We start from the raw sequence: 18,684 nt of genomic DNA on the forward strand, positions 1-18,684 counted from the left end.
CACTCCCTTTGATGGCTGGTAATACTGCCCACTTGGCCACCAATGATCCCCGGCTGTAGTGTGGGGGATCATCATCAAAAATAGCTTTTGATCTTCTGAGATTCCTCTGCATGACAAGGTTACCACCTCATGCGCACACAGGCCGAGATGTGCATGACGAGGCAACCATGTCATGAGCATCAAACCAGTTAAGTCCAAAAAGTTCATACCTCCAGCATTCTCATCAGGATGTCACGGCCATTCCCATTCTCCTGTTCACTTTTTGACCGGATACAGTCCACCAAGTTAAGCAGAAGCTTGCAGGACATTGTTTGGATACTGCTGGGTATAGATTCATCATCTATGTTCTTGGCAAACAACTGGACAGCAAGGGACAGATCATTCAACGGCAGATGTTGCCGTACGTGGTGCACAAGATCGGCTAACGTGCTGTATGCTAGCGGCCTATTGACAAAGTAGAAAAATGAGCGATAAATGCTTAATAAATAAAGGGTTACATACAAAATATAACATCTATGCCATCAGAAGTCAGCAAGGAAATATATAGCACAAGGGCAACAACTTAAAATGGCAAATCTGATTTTCTTCTTTTTTTTCCGCATTCTCCAAGCTAGTGAACACATTTTAGAAATTCTATTCTAATCAAAGCAAACATATACAGACATACCTCGTGTTATTGCGCTTCACAGATATTGTTCTTATAACAAATAGAAGGTTTGTGGAAACACCGTGTTTAGCAAGTCTATCAGTGCCATTTTTTAACATATATACACATATTAACACATGAATACACATATAAATGCAACACCACCAGCAAAAAGCTTATGATTCACTGAAGGCTCAGTTAAAGGGACAGTATACACTCATTTTCATATAACTGCAAGTAATAGACACTACTATAAAGAATAAGATGCACAGATACTGATATAAAAATCCAGTATAAAACGGTTTAAAAACTTACTTAGAAGCTGTCAGTTTGGCTCTGTTGAAAAGGTAGCTGGAAAGCCCACTGCAAGTGGGAAATAAGACACTCCCCCCCTCCCCCTTCTTTTACATATGAAAAGATCCTTTACACAAACAGGAGCAAGCTGGAGAAGGTAGCTGACAGTATTCACATAAAACTTTGGGGCTTGGTTAGGAGTCTGAAAATCAGAGCAATGTTATTTAAAAATAAGCAAAACTATACATTTATTTAAAAAAAAAAACTTTATGGGCTATATAAATAGATCATCTACAAAACATTTATGCAAAGAAAAAATGAGTGTATAATGTCCCTTTAAAGTTAGCATTTTTTTTAGCAATAAACTATTTTTTTAATTAAGGTATGTACATTGTTTTTTTAGACATAATGCTATTGCACACATAATAGACTACTGTATAGTGTAAATATAACGTTTATATGCCCTGGGAAACAAAAAAAATGGTGTAACTCTTTATTGCAATATTCGCCTTATTGCGGTGGTCTGGAACCAAACCCACAATATCTCAGAGGTATGCCTGTACTTATATAAACAAACACTTTAAACGTATGCAATTCTATAGCAGAATATGTGGACATAAACCCACTATAAACATAGATCCAAATACACACATGAGCACAGACAGACACATGTACGCATGTATGCACACAGTGAAGCCATGTAAAAAGGACAAGAATGAAGAAGATGCCAAAGGCACTGCTTGTCACAAGTAGGAAAGATGTAGAAAATCAGTGCAGGATAGGGAAAAGGGGGCTGGATTTAAAAGCGCAGGAGAACCACAGTGATAGGCCTTGTTTGCACAACCCTAGTAAAGCACCTCTGCAGCTAAAGTATTGTATAAAACACACATCATACCTTAGTGTTTCCCGAGCGGTGTATCCAGAACCAATCAGAATAGATTCATCAAAAAGCTTATCCATGCATGGAATGAATTCTGTATAGATACAAGCATAGAGAGAGATACTGTTCAGAGACTAAAAATGTGTATTACATTTCATTTATTAATATACATAGGCAGGAAACTTCCATAAAACTTAGGAAAAAAAACAACATAGTTGTAACTGCTAAATTAAAGCGATAGTAAATTTAACGGCACCTCAAAATTAATTTAAATTTGTTATAAAAATGGTTGATGATTTTTTAAATTCTCTTATTTTATTAGCCTGCTTTTTTTTATGGACACTAGCCAATCATCTGTTTTGCCATACAACTCTTCTCCATTAAAAAAAAAAAAAAAACACTTGCAAATATGCACATTTTTTCGGTATATTTTTGAATCATTGCAGGCATTTTTTTTTAATCTAATATAGTTGGACCACTATCTACGTTACACAGAAAGAAAAAAAATTAGGAAGTTATACGGAGGAAGAGGATCCAAATAGAGGCACACACAATAAGTATGTACAGTATTCAGAAGTGTTAGCAAAGTACATTTTTAAAAAACGTAACAGACTTTTAATAACTTTTATTTTCTACTGAGATGTTGCAATTACTGCTTAATTTACCATCACTTTAAACAAAAACCCCTTCAATTTCCTCTATCAAAAACAAAATTATTTTTACATGCTTTGGAAAAAATAAAAAATTAAAACGCCATCAACAACATATGGCGCTTGTGCCTGCCCCAGCCAAAAGGCTTTTTGATATAATTTTGTTTTTTAAATTAAAAGCTGATAAAAGCCAAAATGCATATGAGGAACAAGCGATTGTAACACTTTACTGTGAGTATAATAGTAAGTATACTTCAGGAATTTGAGCCTTCCGATTGGTTGTATTAGTTTTAAGCTAAATTTAAAACACAGCTTGTGATTGGTGCAGACACAACCTACATAACATGAGTAAGTCTAATACTGATTTTTTGCTGTGTTTCTTAAGTGCTGCAAAAATAATTTCAGATATCTGCTAAAGGAAATGGGAATATGTCACTACAATATATCTTTATGAGTCACCTTTTTAAATTAATTTTAAACATTTCCAAGAAGTTAGTTTTTATAATCAGAACTAGTAAACAACTCACAAAAAAATCATACATTCCTGGCAATCTACCGTCAAACAACAGACAAAAAAAAATAGTACTGAAATCCCCTTAAACATGCAAAATAAGAATTTGTAATATATTTAAAATTGTGATTTCTACAACATCCACAAGAGGTTAAAATGCATATTTCAGGCTTCAGAAGCTTAACCCTGGGGCATTTTACACAGTGGTTGCTTGATTAGTGCAGACGCTAGCTCATGTATATCTGTCCCAAAGAAAAAAAAAATTCCTTTATTACCTCTAAACAAGGTTATCTTAAAATGTGTAACAGTTTGTGATTTTGCAAGATGAATGCTCTGGGTACTGAGATTATGATTGTGGGGCACATCTCTGTCTGCCAATCAAGCAGTTGTCATGTTGCATAACAGCTAGTGAACATTCAGTCCTTAGCCCCTTAAAGGGACATTATACATTAGATTTTTCTTTGCATAAATGTTTTGTGATCCATTTATATAGCCCATCTGGGGGTGTTTTTGTAAAAATGTAAAGTTTTGCTTATTTTTAAATAATGTTGTGCTGATTTTCAGACACCTAACCAAGTCCCAACGTTTTAGATGTATACGGACTTCAGACTGCTTCTGTTTGTATAATGGGTCTTTTCATATGCAGAGGAGGGGGAAGGTTCTGCTATCAGCCCCTATCAGTAGGTGTCCCGGGCTAATCTCATTAACAGTGTTAAATTGGGAGCTTCTAAGTAAGTTTTTATATGGTTTTATACTGGATTTTTATATCAGTATCTGTGCATATTATTCTTTATAGTAGTGTCTATTACATGCAGTTAAATGAAAATTGGTGTATGCCCCTTTAATGACCAGTGACGTACCCTTTCTATGGGAGTGTGTTCAATAGCAAGGTCTCGCCGTTATCATACAAAGCCTGCAGGAGGGAGGGTCTAATAGCTCAGTCTTGCCGTTATACTTAGATATACTCAGGATATAAAACTTAAAATGTTTCTTTCATCATTCAGATAGAACATGAGATTTTAACCAACTTTATAATTAACTGCTATTCTATTATCAATCTTTCTTTCATTCTCTTGGTATCTTTTGTTGAAAAGCAGGGACATATGCTTAGGAGCCGGCCCATTTCTAGAGCCCTATATGGCAGCAGTTTTGCAAGAGCAAACACCATGTGGTGTTCCAGAAGCCTACCTAGGTATCTCTTCAACATAGCATATTCTGGGAATGACATTCTGTCTGAATAACAAAATCATTTTTTTTTTAGTTTCATATCCCTTTAATTGTTCCCTTATAGATACATACGGCTCCGTAAATCTGTGCTCAGTATGTGCTTGGCAGCAATAAGAAGCTCCTTGCGTAGATGAGCAGTTTCTGGTGGGCAGTTAGTCAGTAGCTGTAACATTCCTTTCACCATCTGCTGGGAATGTTTTGAGACCGTCTCCTATAGCACAAACACACAAGAGAAAATGAAAGAAATACAAGATTTTCAGGCGAGAATCATTGACAAAACGTGTGTGGCTCCTCTAAACAGCCTTACCTGGTAAATTCGGATAATGTAAGCCAGAAACGATAAGGTTTTAATCTGAGCCGCAATAAAATCAGCATATAGTTCTTTGTTGTAAAGCTTGTGCTGCCTAAAATTAAAGGAAATATATATTAAGTGATAATACCAAAGTCTCGTTCATAAACTAGAATCTATTTTACAAAAGGGATTTGATGAAGGTGGCATTAATACTTAGATCTGTTTGTAGGTAATGGGTAAGATTTTTCAGTTAGAATAAGTGAATGTAGATAACAATTAAAGGGATACTGAATCCATTTTTTTTCTTTTGTAATTCAGATAGAGCATGCAATTTTAAGCAATATTCTAATGTACTCCTATTATCACATTTTCTTTGTTCTCTTGGTATCTTTATTTGAAAAAGCAGGAATGAAAGCATAGTGGCCGGCCCATGTTTGGTTTAGCACCGTGGATAGGGCTTGCTGATTGGTGGCTACATTTAACCACCAATTAGCAAGCGCTACCCAGGTGCAGAACAAAAGATGGGCCGGCACTTACACTCCTGTTTTTTCAAATAAAGATACCAAGAGAACAAAGAAAAATTTATAATAAGAGTAAATTAGAAATTTGCTTAAAATTGCATGCTATATTTGAATCATAAAAGAAAAAAATTGGATTCAGTATCCCTTTAAGCATGTTACACATACATTGCACAGCCTGTGCTCTAAGCTGCTACTTGTAAAGTCAAATTTGGAAAATACAATGATAAAATTTAAACATATTATGAATAAAAAGATCTCTCAATATCTATCTCAATCTATATGTCGCTATATCTATCTATCTATCCAGGTGCCTTTGGTGCAATTTAGATCTTAGAAATGTAAATAAAAAACAGCCACCTGCAGCCTATCACACGTCTACTTTCATGACACCCACCTGGCATTGGCAGAAACTTGGGTCACAATTGTGCTCATGATCAAAGGTACAAATTCTGACACTACTCCGTGGATATTTAATTTGTAGAGCTGCAGAAATAAAAAAATAAACACACATTTCAAGACTGATGAAGACTCATATGATGCATTTCTACGTGGAAAATTTTGATTAGTGACTTTTTTGTCATTACTTTGTATAATATATATATATATATATATATATATATATATATATATCTTTTAGTTTAGCACTTGTAAACAGATACTGGCTTAGTGGCTTGGGGCCTCAGCAGTTTAAGATTATTTATTTTACATATTATTGGACTATATAAAGACATGACTGATATTACAGGGATATGAAACCCAAATTTTTCTTTCATGATTCAGATAAAGCATGCAATTTTAAGCAACTTTTTAATTTACTCCTACTATCAATTTTTCTTTGTTCTCTTGGTAACTTTATTTGAAAAATGAGGAATGTAAGCTTAGGAGCCAGCACATTTTTGGTTCAGTACCCTGGGTAGCGCTTGCTGACTGATGGCTACATTGTGTTGTGTGCACAAGTATAAAACACTCATGCAGTATTGATACTAGGTCCATCCAGCGAAGGACTGATAAATTTATATTAATCTTAAGGGATTTTCTAGAGATAACGGATAAAAAAATAAATTTTGCATAATTTATGATCGTTAAAACATGTTTGCCTTATGTCCTAGTTTTAGTTAGTGATTTTAAATAAAACCTTAATCCCTCTGCACTGAGACAGTAAAACTATATATTTTTTTAATTTTTTTTTTTTTACTACAGTTGTGCAGCATGTACACAATCAGTTTCTGCAACACTATCCTCACCTTGTAAAAAAATAAAGATAGATTTATCTTTACTTTTACAAGGTGAGGATAGCATTGAAATAACATATTGTGTACAACTAGTAAAATAAATATATTGTTTACCGCTCCTTTAAAGAGTGCTGCTCTGAATACAGCCTAATACATAGGAAACAATGTACAGATATTGTAAGATGATAAAAAAAAAACAATCTGTTACAAATAAACTGAGAACTAAAACTCTCCTAGTAGTTAGACCCCTGCCTTCTTTCAGTCTCTCTGTAGATTTTCAGTGGTAGATGGCGCAGATCTTTAATGTTAAACTCAGACTGGATGTATAATAATGCTTCTGATGACAAAAAAAGAGAAGGGCTTGGGGTGTATGTAAAAGCCAATTATTATTATTATTAATTGGCTTTTACATACACACCAAGCCCTTCTCTTTTTTGTCATCAGAAGCATTATTATACATCTAGTCTGAGTTTAACATTAAAGATCTGCACCATCTAGCACTGAAAATCTACCTGAATACAGCCTAGATCACTAGTTTAAAAACCTGTTCTCAGGTATCCCTAAAAGGCCAGATTTTGTGGATATCTGAACTAGAACACAGGTGAAATAATCAGCTGATTAGTAAACATAGCTATATAACCTGCTCTCACACAATGTAATCCTGAAAATCTGGCCTATTAGGGAAGTCTGAAGAAAAGTTTGAAAACCAGTGGTCTAGATCAATAAACTGTTGCAGAGCAGTGGGAGGCGGGAAAAAAAAGCTTGCCGTGGGGGATGCCCCAACAGGTGTAAACTTGCTATTGGAATCCTTTGAACAGAGCAGAAAGAAAGCCTTCTATATCGTCTAAATGCTCTGACTTTAAATAAATGAGTAATGATTCAAAGTTCATTTTAAAGGGACAGTAAAGTGAAAATGAAACTTTCATGATTCATTTTAAACAACTTTCCAATTTTCTTTTATCATCAAAGTTGCATTGTTCTCTTGGTGATCTTTGCTGAAGGCTAAACCTAGGTAGGCTCATAGTCTGATTTCTAAGCCTTTGAAGGCCGCCTCTGATCTAAGTGCATTTTATTAGAACTTCACAGCTAGACAGAGATAGTTCATGTGTGCCATATAGACAATATTGTGCTCTCTCCTGTTGAGTTATGCATGGGTCAGCATTAATTGGCTAAAATGCAAGTGTGTAAAAAGCATTGAGATATGGGAGGAGTCTGCAGAGGCTCAGATACAAGGTACACACATAGGTAGAAGTCTATTAACAGCGTTGGTTATGCAAAACTGGTGAATGGATAACAAAGGGATTATCTGTCTTTTTAAACAATAAAAAAAATCAAGCAGACTGTCCATTTAACTCACATTTTCATCAGTGTCAATCTAGTCTGTCTGTCAAAAGTTACTGCTATTTATTTACATAATTCAGACAGATTTCTTACCTGATACATGAGAACAACAATAATTGGAAGTTCTGCCAGCACTTTAAGTGATAGGGAGCCTTTTGGGATGATCGTGTGCTGTAGGAAGAATAGTGAGTTATAACATAGAAAATAAAAATGATATCAGTTACGGGCGGTGTGATTATATATATATATATAAAAATGATACTTCAATCCCAACCTCAGATTCTTTACATTCAAACTACTTTGTATCTGTCTGCAGCAAATGAAGATGGTGGGCTTGCCCACAAAGAACTCAGCAGACTGACTTTGTACTGCCTATGATTGGCCGCACTAACAAAGCCTTAAAGGGCCACTAAACCCAAAATCTTTCTTTCATGATTCAGATAGAGAATACAAATTTAAACAACATTACAATTTACTTCTATTATTTATTTTGCTTCATTTTTTAGATATCCTTAGTTGAAGAAAAAGCAATGCACATGGGTGAGCAAATCACACGAGGCTTCTATGTGCAGCTACTGAGCATATCTAGATATGCTTTTCAGCAAAGAATATCAAGAGAATAAAACAAAGAAGATAATAGAAGTAAATTAGAAAAATGTTTAAAATTGCATTCTCTTTCTAAATCAGGAAAGAAAAAATGTGGATTTCATGTCCCTTTAAGTAGACTTAATTTTAATTCCTGCATACTTATTAATGCAAACCATTCTTGCATGCCCAGTGCAGATATGATGTGTACACCAGTATGATGTAATGACATTGCACACAATAAATCTTATTGATTATAGTGAGGGGAACCAAGCACATGTCTAAAACCCCCACACCACACAGAGGGACATGAAACCCTCCATTTAAAAGACACGCGTCCCCCTAGAATGCAGGTGATACTTGAAGTGAATGAGGCATCTAACAGAGTCCCCATCTCTTTTTTGTTTAACCTACAGGGGCAAGTGATCTCGTTTAAAAGGGCAAAAGCACCTAGGATACAAATGGTGATCATAAGAAACTGTGGTCACATGTCCCAATGAAAACAAGGGAACATTTTCCCCGGAGAGGGAAGAGGCTATTTTGGGCCCCATCTCCCTCTCTGCTTTACTTAGTGGGGGCTGAGATATTTCATTTAAAAGAGACATATTCCCTCTTATGAATGGGGGAGGGCTCACTCCCTTCTAATGTGGATGTAATCACCAGACTCAATTTGTCTGTTAGTAGCCATCTTATCTACATTTATACACCTTTTTTTTTTACATTCTCTATAATTTCTGAGAACATATTCTGATTTATTAGCGCAAGATCTACCCTCACTGATTATGGATATTTCATTTTTGAACGCCAGGTAGCAATTCAAATCACTTCAATAGAAATAGAACGTGATCAGAGGTGGATTGCGGCTTCACACAAGAAATCTGCCATTTGGTTAAACATTATATTGTAATTAAAAGACTGCAAGACTCACAGTTCTAGTTTCACTGTCGTCCCGTTCTGGATTTACTTTCACGACTATGGTGGAGATCATGCCAACCATTTCTGGAGAAGGAACAGTGTTATCCGGAATCACTGGAGGGTTCTCAAAGTAACGATTCTAAGAAGCACAACAAAAAGATATAAAAAACTTTGGGAAGTGGAAAAGAAAACATAATGCAACAAGCACAGAAAGAATTAATATAAAAACTGAAAACTTCAGAACATGGTCTGGCAGGTATTGAGGATGGTTTGTTTTTTTACAGGGACAAAAAAAAACAAAAAAACATTTTCTTTGAGGGCTCAGATAGTACATACAATTTTAACTTTCCAATTTACTTCTATTATCCAATTTGCTTAGTTTTCTTGTTATCCTTTGTTGAAAAGCAAAATCAGGAAGCTCAATAATGGTATAGATGGCGGCACGATTTCCTGTCATGTACAGTATCTCACAAAAGTGAGTACACCCCTCACATTTTTGTAAATATTTTATTATCTCTTTTCATGTGACAACACTGAAGAAATGACACTTTGCTACAATGTAAAGTAGTGAGTGTACAGCCTGCATAACAGTGTAAATTTGTATGTTCTATCTGAACCCTCAAAGACAATGTTTGTGAGATACGGTATATGCTATCTATCTAGATATCTCTTCAACAAAGAATAACATAAGAAAAGAAGACAATTTGATAATAGAAATACATTGGAAACTTGTTTTAAATCGTATTCTCTATCTGAATTATGAAAGAAAAAAAATGTGGGTTTCATGTCCCTTTAATTAGGGATTATTTGCCATTTTACATTTTTGTTTTAAAAGGACAGTCAAGTCCAAAAAAAACTCATGATTCAAATAGGGCATTTTGATTTTAAACAACTTTCCAATTTACTTTTATCACCAATTTTGCTTTGTTCTCTTGGTATTCTTAGTTGGAAGCTAAACATAGAAGCATCATATGCTAATTTCTGAGACCTTGAAGGCCGCCTCTAATCAGAAAGCATTTGGACAGTTTTTCCATCACTAGAGGGCATTAGTTTATGTGTGTCATATAGATAACATTGAGCTCACGCACGTGAATTTACCATGGAGTGAGCACTGATTGGCTAAAATGCACGTCTGTCAAAAGAACTGAAATAAGGGGGCAGTTTCCAGAGGCTTAGATACAAGGTAATCACAGAGGTAAAAAGTTTATTATTATTATAACTGTTGGTTATGCAAAACTGGGGAATGGGTAATAAAGGGATTATCTATCTTTTTAATCAATAATAATTCTGGTGTTGACTGTCCCTTTAAAAGAATTGATAAACTTTATTCTTCAGCCCACCAAGAAAAAAAAAACAAAAACATTTTGAGTTCTCATCGGAAGTTTGGATATCCCCAGTTCAGACAGAGCATACAATAAAAAAAAAAAAAAAAGTTTCCAGTTTACTTCTCTTATCAAATTGGAATTTATTTTTCCTCATAGTATACTTTGTTGAAGAGCTACCTAGATAGGAAATAGTGCTGTCATCTAGTGCTCTTGCAAATCTACTGCCGTATAGTGCTCCTGACACATGCACACTCCTGAGCTTAGAACAAAATTATGGTGGGTTAAGAGAACCCCCCAAAAAAAGGAATACACATATAGCCCTCTAGAGCTGTTTGTAGATATATAGCAATAGACTTTTAATAAGATTGATATCAGTTATTCATAACAATTAGATTAGTCACGATAACAGGGGAGAGGAAAAGGGAGATGATTAAAATATAACTTTTATTTTGAAAATTACTACTAAAAGAAACAAACACATTAAAAACACTATATGTTGACTAATGTGGTTGAGATACATACATTTATATCTATGTAAATAGTCTTATTTGTTATGGGTGGAATTGTAATCACAGTAGGATTCTGAACAGAGATACTAAATAGTAACTTGTTTGTTAATAGTCTGCAGATTATATTGCCTTCTTATTATCAATATTAGAGCACTTATGTAAATATTTCTTTGAGTACTTCTTATTGTCTAAGTAGTAGCACCTTAAAGGTCTACACCAAAAATGTTCTTATTTAAAAAGATAGATAATCCCTTTATTACCCATTCCCCGTTTTTGCATAACCAGCACAGTTATAATAATACATGTTTTACCTCTGTGATTAACTTGTATCTAAGCCTTTGCAGACAGCCTCCTTTTTTAAGTGCCTTTGACAGACATGCAGTGTAGTCAATCAGTAAAGACTCCTAATAACTTCACGGGAGTGAGCATAATGTTATCGATAAGACACATGTGAACTAGCACAGTCTAACTGTGAAAAACTTTCAAAATGCTCTGAGCTAGGAGGCAGTTTTCAACTGTTTAGAAATCAGTTTGAGCCTAGCTAGGTTTAGCTTTTCAAAAATACCACCAAGGGAACAAAGCAAATTTGATGATAAAAGTAAATTGGAAAGTTGTTTAAAATTGCATGCCCTATCTGAATCATGAAAGTTTAGTTTTGACTTTACTGTCCCTTTAAGTTCTATTATTTTTATTGGGTGTTCAATGGTAGCCACCCTAATTTTATTGTTTTTCTGGATGATATCCACTCAGTTATAACAATGAGATTGTACATATAAAACATAATTTATGTAAGAACGTACCTGATAAATTCATTTCTTTCATATTAGCAAGAGTCCATGAGCTAGTGACGTATGGGATATACATTCCTACCAGGAGGGGCAAAGTTTCCCAAACCTCAAAATGCCTATAAATACACCCCTCACCACACCCACAAATCAGTTTAACGAATAGCCAAGAAGTGGGGTGATAAGAAAAAAGTGCGAAAGCATAAAAAATAAGGAATTGGAATAATTGTGCTTTATACAAAAAAATCATAACCACCAGAAAAAGGGTGGGCCTCATGGACTCTTGCTAATATGAAAGAAATGAATTTATCAGGTAAGTTCTTACATAAATTATGTTTTCTTTCATGTAATTAGCAAGAGTCCATGAGCTAGTGACGTATGGGATAAAGAATACCCAAGATGTGGATCTTCCACGCAAGAGTCACTAGAGAGGGAGGGATAAAATAAAGACAGCCAATTCCGCTGAAAAATAATCCACACCCCAAACAAAGTTTTAAATCTTAAAATGAAAAAAAATGAAATTATAAGCAGAAGAATCAAACTGAAACAGCTGCCTGAAGTACTTTTCTACCAAAGACTGCTTCAGAAGAAGAAAACACATCAAAATGGTAGAATTTAGTAAAAGTATGCAAAGAAGACCAAGTTGCTGCTTTGCAAATCTGATCAACCGAAGCTTCATTCCTAAATGCCCAGGAAGTAGAAACTGACCTAGTCCAATGAGCTGTAATCCTTTGAGGCGGAGTTCTACCCGACTCAACATAAGCATGATGAATCAAAGACTTTAACCAAGACGCCAAAGAAATGGCAGAGGCCTTCTGACCTTTCCTGGAACCAGAAAAGATAACAAATAGACTAGAAGTCTTAATGAAATCTTTAGTAGCTTCAACATAATATTTCAAAGCTCTAACTACATCCAAAGAATGCAACGATCTTTCCTTAGAGTTCTTAGGATTAGGACACAAAGAAGGAACCACAATTTCTTTACTAATGTTAATAGAATTCACAACCTTAGGTAAAAATTTAAATGAAGTTTGCAAAACCGCCTTATCCTGATGAAAAATCAGAAAAGGAGACTCACAAGAAAGAGCAGATAATTCAGAAACTCTTCTAGCAGAAGAGATGGCCAAAAGAAACAAAACTTTCCAAGAAAGTAATTTAATATCCAGCGAATGCATAGGTTCAAACGGAGGAGCTTGAAGAGCCCCCAGAACCAAATTCAAACTCCAAGGAGGAGAAATTGACTTAATGACAGGTTTTATACGAACCAAAGCTTGTACAAAACAATGAATATCAGGAAGATTAGTAATCTTTCTGTGAAAAAGAACAGAAAGAGCAGAGATTTGTCCTTTCAAGGAACTTGCAGACAAACTTTTATCCAAACCATTCTGAAGAAACTGTAAAATTCTAGGAATTCTAAAAGAATGCCAAGAAAAATGATGAGAAGAACACCAAGAAATGTAAGTCTTCCAGACTCGATAATATATCTTCCTAGACACAGATTTACGAGCCTGTAACATAGTATTAATTACGGAGTCAGAGAAACCTCTATGACTGAGAATCAAGCGTTCAATCTCCATACCTTCAAATTTAAGGATTTGAGATCCTGATGGAAAAAAGGACCTTGCAATAGAAGGTCTGGTCTTAACAGAAGAGTCCACGGTTGGCAAGTAGCCATCCGAACAAGATCCGCATACCAAAACCTGTGAGGCCATGCTGGAGCCACCAGCAGAACAAACGAACGCTCCTTCAGAATCTTGGAAATCACTCTTGGAAGAAGAACTAGAGGCGGAAAGATATAGGCAGGATGATACTTCCAAGGAAGTGACAATGCATCCACTGCTTCCGCCTGAGGATCCCTGGATCTGGACAGATACCTGGGAAGCTTCTTGTTTAGATGAGAAGCCATTAGATCTATTTCTGGAAGTCCCCAGATTTGAACAATCTGGAGAAATACCTCTGGGTGAAGAGACCATTCGCCCGGATGTAATGTTTGGCGACTGAGATAATCCGCTTCCCAATTGTCTATACCTGGGATGTGAACCGCAGAAATTAGACAGGAGCTGGATTCCGCCCATACAAGTATTCAAGATACTTCTTTCATAGCCAGAGGACTGTGAGTCCCTCCTTGATGATTGACATATGCCACGGTTGTGACATTGTCCGTCTGAAAACAAATGAACGACTCTCTCTTTAGAAGAGGCCACGACTGAAGAGCTCTGAAAATCGCACAGAGTTCCAAAATGTTGATTGGTAATCTCGCCTCCTGAGATTCCCAAACCCCCTGCGCTGTCAGAGACCCCCATACCGCTCCCCAACCTGTCAGACTTGCATCTGTTGAGATCACAGTTCAGGTCGGAAGAACAAAAGAAGCCCCCTGAACTAAACGATGGTGGTCTGTCCACCACGTCAGAGAGCGTCGTACATTCGGTTTTAAAGATATTAATTGTGATATCTTTGTATAATCCATGCACCACTGGTTCAGCATACAGAGCTGAAGAGGTCGCATGTGAAAACGAGCAAAGGGGATCGCGTCCGATGCAGCAGTCATAAGACCTAGAATTTCCATGCATAAGGCTACCGAAGGGAATGATTGAGACTGAAGGTTTCGACAAGCTGAAACCAATTTCAGACGTCTCTTGTCCGTTAACGACAGAGTCATGGACACTGAATCTATCTGGAAACCTAAAAAGGTTACTCTTGTCTGAGGAATCAACGAACTCTTTGGTAAATTGATCCTCCAACCATGTTCTCGAAGAAACAATACAAGTCGATTCGTATGAGATTCTGCTAAATGTGAAGACTGAGCAAGTACCAAGATATCGTCCAAATAAGGAAATACCACAATACCCTGTTCTCTGATTACAGATAGTAGGGCACCGAGAACCTTTGTAAAGATCCTTGGAGCTGTTGCTAGGTCAAACGGCAGAGCCACAAACTGGTAATGCTTGTCTAGAAAAGAGAATCTCAGAAACTGATAGTGATCTGGATGAATCGGAATATGCAGATATGCATCTTGTAAATCTATTGTGGACATATAATGCCCTTGCTGAACAAAAGGCAGAATAGTCCTTATAGTTACCATTTTGAATGTTGGTATTCGTACATAACGATTCAATATTTTTAAATCCAGAACTGGTCTGAAGGAATCCTCCTTCTTTGGTACAATGAATAGATTTGAGTAAAACCCCAGACCCTGTTCCAGAACTGGAACTGGTACAATTACTCCAGCCAACTCTAGATTTGAAACACATTTCAGAAACGCTTGAGCCTTCACTGGATTTATTGGAACACGAGAAAGAAAAAATCTTCTTGCAGGAGGCCTTATCTTGAAGCCTATTCTGTACCCCTGTGAAACAATGTTCTGAATCCAAAGATTTTGAACCGAATTGATCCAAATTTCTTTGAAAAATCGTAATCTGCCCCCTACCAGCTGAGCTGGAATGAGGGCCGCACCTTCATGTGGACTTGGGAGCTGGCTTTGGCTTTCTAAAAGGCTTGGATTTATTCCAGACTGGAGATGGTTTCCAGACTGATATCGTTCCTGTAGGGGAAGGATAAGGTTTTTGTTCCTTATTGTGACGAAAGGAACGAAAACGATTAGCAGCCCTATATTTACCTTTAGATTTTTTATCCTGTGGTAAAAAAGTTCCTTTCCCCCCAGTAACAGTTGAAATAATAGAATCCAACTGTGAACCAAACAATTTATTCCCTTGGAAAGAAAGGGAAAGCAAAGTTGACTTAGAAGACATATCAGCATTCCAAGTTTTAAGCCATAAAGCTCTTCTAGCTAAAAACATATACCTGACATCAACCCTAATGATATCAAAGATGGCATCACAAATAAAGTTATTAGCATGTTGAAGAAGATTAACAATGCTATGAGTATTATGATCTGTTACTTGTTGTGCTAAAGCCTCCAACCAGAAAGTTGAAGCTGCAGCAACATCTGCCAAAGATATAGCAGGCCTAAGAAGATTACCTGAACATAAGTAAGCTTTTCTTAGAAAGGATTCAATTTTCCTATCTAAAGGATCCTTAAAGGAAGTACTATCTGCCGTAGGAATAGTAGTACGTTTAGCAAGAGTAGAGATAGCCCCATCAACTTTAGGGATTTTGTCCCAAAACTGTAATCTGTCAGATGGCACAGGATACAACTTCTTAAACCTTTTAGAAGGAGTAAAAGAATTACCCAGATTATTCCATTCCCTGGAAATCACTTCAGAAATAGCATCAGGGATGGGAAAAACTTCCGGAATAACTACAGGAGGTTTAAAAACCGTATTTAAACGTTTAGATTTAGTATCAAGAGGACCAGATTCCTCTATTTCTAAAGCAATTAAGACTTCTTTAAGTAAAGAACGAATAAATTCCATTTTAAATAAATATGAAGATTTATCAGTATCAATCTCTGAAACAGAATCCTCTGAACCAGAAGAATCATTATCAGAAACAGAATCAGAATGATGATGTTCATTTAAAAATTCATCTGAAAAATGAGAAGTTTTAAAAAACTTTTACGTTTACTGGAAGGAGGAATAACAGACATAGCCTTCCTAATAGATTTAGAAACAAAATCTCTTATGTTAACAGGAACACCAACAGGTAATGGAACATTACTAAAGGAAATATTATCTGCATTAGAAAGTTTGTCATGACATTCATCACAAACAACAGCCGGAGGAACAGATACCACAAGTTTACAACAAATACACTTAACTTTGGTAGATCCAGCATCAGGCAGCGATTTTCCAGAAGTAGCTTCTGATTCAGGGTCAATCTGAGACATCTTGCAATATGTAATAGAAAAAACAACATATAAAGCAAAATTGATCAAATTCCTTAAATGACAGTTTCAGGAATGGGAAAAAATGCTAATGAACAAGCTTCTAGCAACCAGAAGCAAATAAACAATGAGACTTAAATAATGTGGAGACAATAATGACGCTCATATTTTTTAGCGCCAAAAAAGACACCCACATTATTTGGCGCCTAAATGCTTTTGGCGCCAAAAATTACGCCACATCCGGTGACGCCGGCATTTTTGGCGCAAAAACGTCAAAAAAATGACGCAACTTCCGGCGACAAGTATGACGCCGGAAATGACAAAGAAAATTTTTGCGCCAAAAAAGTCCGCGCCAAGAATGACGCAATAAAATGAAGCATTTTCAGCCCCCGCGAGCCTAACAGCCCACAGGAAAAAAAGTCAATTTTTTAAGGTAAGAAAAATTGATTATTCATATGCATTATCCCAAATAATGAAACTGACTGTCTGAAATAGGGAATATCGAACATCCTGAATCAAGGCAAATAAATGTTTAAACACATATATTTAGAACTTTTATATAAAAGTACCCAACCATAGCTTAGAGTGTCACAAAAAATAAGACTTACTTACCCCAGGACACTCATCTACATGTAGTAGAAAGCCAAACCAGTACTGAAACGAGAATCAGTAGAGGTAATGGTATATATAAGAGTATATTGTCGATCTGAAAAGGGAGGTAAGAGATGAATCTCTACGACCGATAACAGAGAACCTATGAAATAGACCCCGTAGAAGGAGATCATTGAATTCAAATAGGCAATACTCTCTTCACATCCCTCTGACATTCACTGCACACTGAGAGGAAAACCGGGCTCCAGCCTGCTGCGAAGCGCATATCAACGAAGAATCTAGCACAAACTTATTTCACCACCTCCACGGGAGGCAAAGTTTGTAAAACTGATTTGTGGGTGTGGTGAGGGGTGTATTTATAGGCATTTTGAGGTTTGGGAAACTTTGCCCCTCCTGGTAGGAATGTATATCCCATACGTCACTAGCTCATGGACTCTTGCTAATTACATGAAAGAAATATGTTTTGTGCCCAAGCTTCAAAAAGTTGTGTACAGGCTTCAAAGAATATATATCCCTTTTAGTAGTGCCTAATAAAGAACATACCAGATTGTATGTGACAACTATGTTGATTTTGTGGTTTGTACTAATGAATCGTTTTTATTAAAGGTTTTGGAACTACATTTCCCATGATGCTCAGCCAGCTGATATGCTGGCTGAGCATCATGGGAAATGTAGTTCCAAAACCTCTGGAGGGCCAAGATTGAGGATATCTGCTCTATCTGAATCGTGAAAGAATTTTTGGGGGCTTTCATGTACCCTTAACCACAACGTACCCTGTACGACGTCGGTGGTTAAGTTTTTTTTTTGTAATAATTAGTGTGGGTCCAGCTGCCAGAGGCGAGACTGTGCTATTAAAAATTCAAGCCTCATAGAAAGATCAGCGAAGTACAGGGTACGATACTGGTCGTTAAGGGGTTAAAACAAAAACAAGCTGAAATATCAACAGAACACTTACTACCACTTTAGGAAGCTCCTTGTAAATCTGCCTCACAAAGTCCAGAAAATGATGAATCTGTAAGAAATGGGGGGAGAAAATAAAGTAAGTAATTTTAAAAAGCAATTCTGATATTAAGTTAAAATAGTGTGGAAAGTTATTAAAAAAAAAGTAGGCATAGTTCAATTTTACTAAGCTTTCCATGCTCAGTGCTGTTATTTTAAAACATCTGAATATTAGGTGGGCTAAACTCTACAAAACAAATATTTATTATGTGTTATTATATGTACATATGAGGACTTATACAATAAAAATAAAATACAAATAAAAAATGTAAATACAAAATAAAGCAAAAGCAGCCGTACCAAGTTTTTACATAAAAGGAGTTCTCTAGATTTATTTTATAAAAAAATACCACTAAAAAGGAAGATATTATTTTGCTCAGGCATCTACTACTTAAAGAAAAAATCTACTCCAACATGTTTATGGTTTAAAAAGATAGATAATCCCTTTATTACCCATTCCCCAGTTTTGCATAACAAACATAGTTATATTAATATACGTTTTACCTCTGTGTGATTACCTTGTATCTAAATCCTTTTCTAACAGCCCCCTGATCACATGGCTATTTATTTATTATCT

General features: G+C 36.0%; 1 protein-coding gene across 2 annotated transcripts in view; it reads right to left on the reverse strand.

The window, feature by feature from the left end:
* TRRAP (transformation/transcription domain associated protein) overlaps positions 1-18,684 on the reverse strand; it is a 382,824-nt gene that overhangs the window by 350,124 nt on the left and 14,016 nt on the right. For both annotated transcript variants that reach the window (XM_053694540.1, XM_053694539.1), the window contains exons 7-14: positions 18,064-18,120; positions 9,108-9,233; positions 7,688-7,765; positions 5,416-5,504; positions 4,516-4,612; positions 4,281-4,419; positions 1,836-1,914; positions 210-444 (exon numbers count right to left, since the gene is read on the reverse strand). In XM_053694540.1, the coding sequence (XP_053550515.1) occupies positions 210-444; positions 1,836-1,914; positions 4,281-4,419; positions 4,516-4,612; positions 5,416-5,504; positions 7,688-7,765; positions 9,108-9,233; positions 18,064-18,120 (900 nt within the window). The remainder of the gene's footprint in view (positions 1-209; positions 445-1,835; positions 1,915-4,280; positions 4,420-4,515; positions 4,613-5,415; positions 5,505-7,687; positions 7,766-9,107; positions 9,234-18,063; positions 18,121-18,684) is intronic.

Source organism: Bombina bombina, chromosome 11, assembly GCF_027579735.1.
Source record: "Bombina bombina isolate aBomBom1 chromosome 11, aBomBom1.pri, whole genome shotgun sequence".
Classification (NCBI taxonomy): domain Eukaryota; kingdom Metazoa; phylum Chordata; class Amphibia; order Anura; family Bombinatoridae; genus Bombina; species Bombina bombina.